We start from the raw sequence: 7642 nt of genomic DNA on the forward strand, positions 1-7642 counted from the left end.
GTATTGTTGCTTTAATACGTTTCTATGGTCGAAAAGAACTTTACAAAGGCTTTCTGGTTGAGTTACTAAACCATCCGATTCGTAATATGAATCTTCGCAGATTTTTAAGAAAACGTTGGGCTATTATGGTATTTCGTTCATCTTTTTTAAATTTTTCTCTGTGAAATTTGGCTACAATGTAAAATTAGAGATGCGGTCGCAACAAGTTCACAGAAATCTTTTGCGGTTTCTTCTACTTTCTTCTACACAAAGTAAGTTAAGTAAGTATTACTAGATATCAATCGTATATCAGAAGCTATTTAATAAATGCCTAGGCATGCATGGGTACATATTTATAATTATGTATGCTGTAGGTAGCTATATGCGAGTGTGTGCATGTTGCACTTTTAAAAGGGAAATCGCTCATCCACACCTCTTTCACTCTTAAAGGTGCTTGTTTACGCATAATATAAGGATAATAGTCTTTAATCCTATCCTCAAATAGGATTAGAGCCCTAAACGAACACACAATACTAGCGACTTAGAATTGCTTTGAAATTCTGCAGCTCTAAGTTGTTGGACAGTAAGTTGAAACACATGTAATGAAATGCCATTTTAAAATTGCAAATTATTTGCTTGTGTTGTCAACGCCTCGCTTTGTACAAGAGGTGTTGTGTTTATACTAAAACACACTTCCCACTTGTGACCAATTGACAGAAATAAGAACATGGTTACACTACCAAGGATAGTCAACAGGAAAAGGTAGTCTTTGGTTTGCAGAAGAGGTGTTTTCTATTTTGACTGTTTAAAAGGATTATCTGTCCTTAAAGGATTGCTTTCATACTCAATTCTCTACGATTCTCGGAATATCAATTTCAAATCCATTTAAAGTAATTCTTGTATAATAAGGTATACGAACAACAATTATTCAAAGTCATTACAATAAAATTTACTTTCGACTTGATCGTATTAATACTATTGAGAAACATGTAAGAAATGCTAAGTTCGGGTGCAACCGAATATTTTATACTCTCGCAATTTATTGCTATATTTTTATTAAGATAATACAAAATTTTACCCATATATTCGGCATAAAGTCCAATAGAAAAACGAAAATCATCATATGTAGTATATAGGCTGAGGTAATTCCTGAACCGATTTCACTCATTTTCACCACCAACATACATTATATCTAAGATTATATGCTCATTTAATTTGGCTAAGATATTGCACATATTATCCGATTTATAAGCTATTAAGACCATCGTATTTTTGAAAATCTTATAATTAGGTATATGAGAGCTAGGGGAAGTTATGACCAGATTTTAACCATTTATGGTACAGAGACACACTATTAAAAGGAAAAGATTTCCTCTGAATTAAATTAAGATACCTGAGAGAATTACCGAAATTTTCGGTGAAAAATTACTGTAAGGCACTGAGTTCTGAAACTTCTTTCTGCTATTTCTTCTTTAAAATTTGGTGTTTCTGACGTTTTTCATTAGTGAGTTAATTTTGAGAAATTTTCAACCTAGCCTTTGTATGGGAGGTGGGCGTGGTTATTATCCGATTTCTTTCATTTTTGGGCTGTATTAAGAAAGCTTGGTTTATATAGCTTTATTGGTTTGCGAGATATATACAAAAAACCGATTTGGGGGCATGGGGTCATGCCCATTTCCCAACAAAATTAGATCCAAATATGCCCCTTGCTAGGGCGATCCTTTATATCAAATTTTACTTTTATAACTTTATTTATGGCTTAGTTATGACACTTTAAGTGTTTTCGGTTTTCGCCATTTTGTGGGCGTGGCAGTGGTCCGATTTTGCCCATTTTCGAAAGCAACCCTCTTTCGGAACCTCCCTCAGGTGTTCCAAGTTTCATTAAGATATCTCACTTTTTACTCAAGTTATCCGTTGCACGGACGGACGAACAGACAGACTTTGATTCGATTTTGACTCGTCTCGTCACCCTGATCATTTTGATATATATAACCCTATATCTAAATCGTTTAGTTTTATGACTTACAAACAACCGTTATGTGAACAACACTATAATACTCTCTTAGCAACTTTTATTGCGAGAGTATAAAAATGGATTTTTAAGGACAAATTGAACATATAAGAGATACATATATGTATATTTATATTAATTTTAAATAAGCTCATTCTTTATAATATGAAACAGATATCAAAATATTGATATGTATCAGACAAAATCATAACAAATAAAAGAGTCCACGAGCTCAGATAATTCGCTCAATGACTCACAAAAGCGGGACCAACATTACTGCTAAACTTGGTCGTGAATATCGTAAACGCTCATATAATTGTTTCATAGCAAAACAAAACAAAGTTACCGTTATTAATGCTGATCAGTAAGGCAATTTTTGTGTACGAATAAGCCGAAGCCGAGTTTGCAAATCAGCATTTGTCTTACTATTACAAAGCATTATATCATACTTCGCTGCAAATTCTTAATGCAGTATTATTTATGGTTTTATAAAAAAATTAGTGTTTACCCAATGCGTTGCTTAAACTCTGGAGTTGAGACTTCTGATCAGGAATCCTAACAATCTCAGTTGCCAAATCGAAAAACTTGTGCATGTGTCCCGAAAGTTTTAAAATAAAAGAAGTAAGGAAGGGCTAAATTCGGGAGTAACCGAACATTTTATACTCTCACAACGCATTTATGTGGTTATATTATGAGAGCACACAATTCGACCCGTATATTCGGCACAAAGACCAATAGAATAACGAAAATCATAATATATAGTATAAGAAGGCTGAGGTAATTCCTGGACTGATTTCAACTATTTTTGCCACATGTTTTTTCTTTACCGAATTAAAACATTTTTAGTAGTTTTCAACAGAATAGTACGGAATAATAGCTGTGATTATAATCACAATCCGATTTTATTAATCAGGAAGTTTGGTTGATATAGCTTAGCTAGTTTATGAGATATATACAAAAACAAAGATGTCCATCTCTAATATGATCCTCTGTTAAATATTGCTGTTATAGCTTTATACTAAGCCACGATAGTTATAGCACTTTTTAGTTTATCGGTCATTCCGATTTTGTGGGCGTGACAATAAGCCGATTTAGTCCATCTGCAATAGCAACACTCTCATGGTGCACTCTCATGGTGCCAAGGCACACGTGTACCAAGTTTCATCAAGTTATCTAAATTTTTACTCAAGTTAGTGATTCGACGAACAGACATTTCATTTTCAACTCTACTCGTCATTCTGGTTAATTTGATATATGTAAACTCTTTTGGTTTAGGTTATACAAACAACCGATAGGTGAACAAAACCAGTCTACCCTGTGCAACATGTTGCGAGTGTATAATTACGGAGTTTACCAGGAATTCATCCATTTTACTTCTTATGTAAAGGATATATGATAAAGATTATTTGAAAAGCCGTGAAAAATCCCTTCTTCAATACATTACCCAATAATGCTTTCTAACAAACATCATTTACTCAAAACCTATAATTTATTGTGTCCGCGATATTTTTGAAATTTTTCATGGCACTGAATTATCTGCGAGCTTTACGGAAGAGTGTGCTACAGATTCGAATGTGGGGCGATTGTTAGGACCTTTCTGCATTTCTGAGTATCGCACTTTTACTACCATCCATACCGACATTCGAAAAGAACTCTTAGCAATGTGTCCCTGGTTGCTGGTCCCCTTTTTATATGTCTTTTAAAAAAGTTCACGAATGATTTTTATTGCACACAAGTCTTCTACGCTAAATTAGGAACAATAATTACACGCTATCTTGTGGAGTACCATATATCTATACATATTCTGAGCACAATTTGAGGAATCATGAATATATTAGACTATCCAAATTATAACACCTGTAAACACTTAATGGCTCAATTAATTTGCCGGCAACTACTACAGGGGTATCTGTGACGCGCATATGCATTGTTCGGATATTGTTTCAAATGCGCTCCTTAGCTTCTTCACATCTCTTGACACTTTTATCGATTTGCCTTAAATCAACCATCAGCTTCATTCAAGGGTAAACACACGTCACAGCGAGCATTGCACTCGTTGTAATGCTTAGAGCCCATTCGAATACAAAATGAAAAATGGTCAATCAATGTTCAATGTGTGTAATTCAATAGAAAAGGTAATATGTCGCACCAAACCAAAGTTCGTACATCCCTGCATGTGTGCGTAGGCACATGTTCGCGCACGCGTTGCGACACAAAGATATTTGGTGGTGGTGCAACAAAGCCCGATCGCTTCAGCATTATGCATAGGTCTATGATATGTTCTGCAAAATGCATTGCAATATATTTATTTAGTTTATTTAGGGTAGCCAAAATGTGACAGTTTTTGTTTCGAAAAATAGAATTTATTGATGAAAAATACTGGCTTTAGGGGGGAAATCGTTGCAGCTGTTGTGATTTCACTAAACTTATGTATGTAAGTATGTCCGACTATTTGCGTAGGGGTTAACTGCATACGTGTGTCAATTGCAATATGGAAGGGATGTTTTCCTCCTAGCGGGCTAACTACTACAATTAAACTTAACTAACATAACAATTAAAACTTTCCGAATTTTAGTCTAAACACATACATATAAAATATTTTTTTATTTAAAATAAAAAACTGATTACATATATTATAAAATTACTATTTGCTTACACATAAATATCTATCATACATTCCTTAATATACATATGTTGAACATTTCTTAGATGAATCGGCTTTCATCACAGTGATTCTAAAGTGCTAGTACCACAACTCTGGCGAGTGCGCTGTGTCTAAGCCGCCCTCGCTCAAGTGTTATATTCGGTGCAATAACTACTAGAATAGTACTCTAACAATTTATGGTTTTTGAGCGCGGTTGTCACCCGCTTTGCCGCTCCGTAAACCTATCTCAGCAGCTGAAAACTTTACGCTTACACGCAACACACTCTTACCCGTCATGCAACTATACTCTCTGCCCAGGTTGTGCGAGCGAAATCGTTACCATGTCAACCTTTTGAAAGTTCCTCCGAGTGTGTTTCTACGAGAGTGTGCACAGGAGTCCGCAGGGGGTCTACTTGTGTGCTGTCATTGTGTTCCCTCAAAAATCGGTTTTTCTTTGACCGTTTATCTATCATAGTTAAACGGCAGAAAACGAAATTTTTGTGCGTCACACACACCACGTCTAAGTGCCGCACCGTCAACGGTGTATGTTTCTGGTGTTTGTGGAACACCACGCTTTGGCTTCTACGGCAAATACATCGAGGATCCTGTTGATGGACTTGCCATTTGCAGTTGATGCTGCTGCTGTGAAGGCAATACCTTTTGTAGTTGCTGTTGTTGTTGAGCCATGGGCTGATCTAGCGGTTGTTTATGCTGGCGCTGTTGGAGGTAATGATGCTGCTGCTGGTAGGTGTGCGGTGGGTACTGCTGGGCTAACAGATACGGCGACTGTTGTGGATACTGATGATGATGATGATGATTTTGGTTGTACAGTGATTGTCCTGCTGATCCGGCATCATACATTTGACCGCAATGTGGAAGAGCGCCCTGTGCAGGATAAGCGTTCATTGTATTAGGCGAGTATGCCTGGCCGCCAGCCATATAACTAGGATAAGTACCCGGCATAGGCCCATTAGCTTGAGCACCCAAATACAAATATTGGGCTTGGGAAGGTGATTGTACGGGTGCACAAGCTTCTGATGCGCTGTTTGGATAGTGTGGAAGGCCGTGCAATTCGGGTGCGACGGGTTCTAGAGTACGGTCCTTCTTGGATTTCATGCGCCGATTCTGGAACCAAATTTTAATTTGACGTTCAGTGAGCGAAAGCGCATTGGCAATTTCAATACGACGTCTGCGGGTAATATAACGATTAGAATAGAACTCCTTCTCCAACTCCAACGTCTGGAAGCGGGTATAAGTCTGGCGCGTGCGTTTTGAATCTTTACCATCTGCAATTAATAAAAATTATAACATTAATAATTTGTAGCATACATACATTAAGAAATTAAATCAGTAACTGGAGATATGTAGAATACATAAATGTAATTGTGGGCGAATGCTTACCTGATGGAGAACTTTCTTCGCAGTGTGACCAATTAAACTCCGCTGCTGTATCTGTCAAAATTTGATGATTGATTTCATCTTGCTGCAATTGCAATGGCTGATCCTGTTGATTTTGATTGACAGCTTGGTCATGCGGTGACAAGGGTGGCGTGCTAATACCATCGACGAGAGATGTATTTGTGGAGTGAGCGGTTTTTATTGGTTCGGAAACAGCTGAGATGATAGGCAACGATGGCGTCTCTGTTGCTGTTGCCGGCACTGTTGCAGATGCATTCGACGGAGGTGGTGTGAGGAAATCGCTGGTTTTGCCGTGATTCAATTGTTTCATAGATTGTGGAGAGTATGCCTCTAAATAACTCATTTCTGTTCTGCTTGGTGATGGCAGTGTACTGTGGATGGAAGGTGTCGATATACGACTGCCGTCAGCGACAACATCCTGCTCCAAACTGAGTGGCGCACAGATTGGGAAACCAGCTGAATTTTCATTTACGGAATTTATATTTGCTTTGCTGCATGCCTGTTTATTTTGCGAACTAACCTTTTCCATTGTGGTAAAAAAGTAATTAGGATTGTACTTCAATTTCTTTGCAGGATTGGTAAGTAAAGAACGTAAGGTGCTGGACTTTTCTGTTTCTGGTGATACAATTTCCTCGCACTCGGTGTACTTTCGCTTACTCGATTGCACATTTTGTTCATCCTCAAAAACTCTTAAATTTGGGACATCAGCAGTACTGTTTGTAATTTCATCCTTTGCGGGAGTTTCTTGATTACTAATGTTTTTATAATCGACATACGGTCCATATGATCCTAAAGGTGCTGTATTGTTGTAACTCCATACTTCACTCTCATACATTTGTTCTGCAGCCCTCACTTGATTCGATTTGAATTGTTCATAGCTTTGGTGATATGTCTTCGAAAAACGGGTGTGATCCAGATTGTGCATAAAGCTATTTGTACCGGTTGCTTCGTAATAAGGCGCATTGTTACTGTAATATCCGTTGTAAGCATACGCTTGTTGCTGTGCCATCATTTGGTTGTTTGCGTATTCTGCGTAGTAGTTAGTAGCAGCCATATTTATTTAAGTAATCGTATTTATAACTAAAAATCACTAAATTTATTTTAACTAACGTTTGCAACGATGTGATCCTGTTGAAGTTGCTTCGATGAATGTGCTATTCAACTGTCTGATCCTGCCTAAAATACCCTCAAAATCTGTGCTATTCTGCCTGCGCTTTTGCCCTAAACGCCGTGCTTATTCAATTCCTCTATTTTGGCACACGACCTTCCCTGAATTTTGTTGTTGTTAGTATTGCTCAGACACTATTTATATTGTTGTTGCTGCACTGTTTCGCTCGTCATAGCACATAAATATCCTTCGCATGACACTTTCGACACATGCTGTGTACGTACGACCATCAAAATATGAAGCTGAGTGAGTAACATTTGAGTTCCCCTTATAGGCTACGCAGAAAACGCTCATTCAGTGCATTCTCCACCGCTAAGGGGTGAGAGCAGAACTTCACAAAAATCACATGTATATATGTATGTATATGCATGTTGCAAAATGACAAAGAGTAGGTCAGGTCAAAGAAAATTTATTGCATTTT

At 37.4% G+C, this 7642-nt stretch overlaps 1 protein-coding gene across 1 annotated transcript; it reads right to left on the reverse strand.

The window, feature by feature from the left end:
* Positions 1 to 4575: 4575 nt before the first annotated feature.
* Positions 4576 to 7296, reverse strand: LOC105220455 (segmentation protein fushi tarazu). The gene is made up of 2 exons (XM_011196891.3): positions 6036 to 7296; positions 4576 to 5920 (listed from the first exon to the last, which is right to left on the reverse strand). The coding sequence occupies exons 1-2, from the start codon at positions 7105 to 7107 to the stop codon at positions 5217 to 5219; spliced, it is 1776 nt and encodes a 591-aa protein (XP_011195193.2). The 5' UTR covers positions 7108 to 7296; the 3' UTR covers positions 4576 to 5216.
* Positions 7297 to 7642: the final 346 nt, after the last annotated feature.

This window comes from Zeugodacus cucurbitae, chromosome 2 (genome assembly GCF_028554725.1).
Source record: "Zeugodacus cucurbitae isolate PBARC_wt_2022May chromosome 2, idZeuCucr1.2, whole genome shotgun sequence".
NCBI classification, from domain to species: Eukaryota; Metazoa; Arthropoda; class Insecta; order Diptera; family Tephritidae; genus Zeugodacus; species Zeugodacus cucurbitae.

Bases quoted from the DNA above. Each gene is read 5' to 3' on its own strand.
- LOC105220455 (XM_011196891.3), bottom strand. From the start codon at position 7,107: ATGGCTGCTACTAACTACTACGCAGAATACGCAAACAACCAAATGATG. The intron at 5,921-6,035 runs GTAAGCATTCGC...TATTAATTGCAG, and splicing joins CGAAGAAAGTTCTCCATCAG to ATGGTAAAGATTCAAAACGC.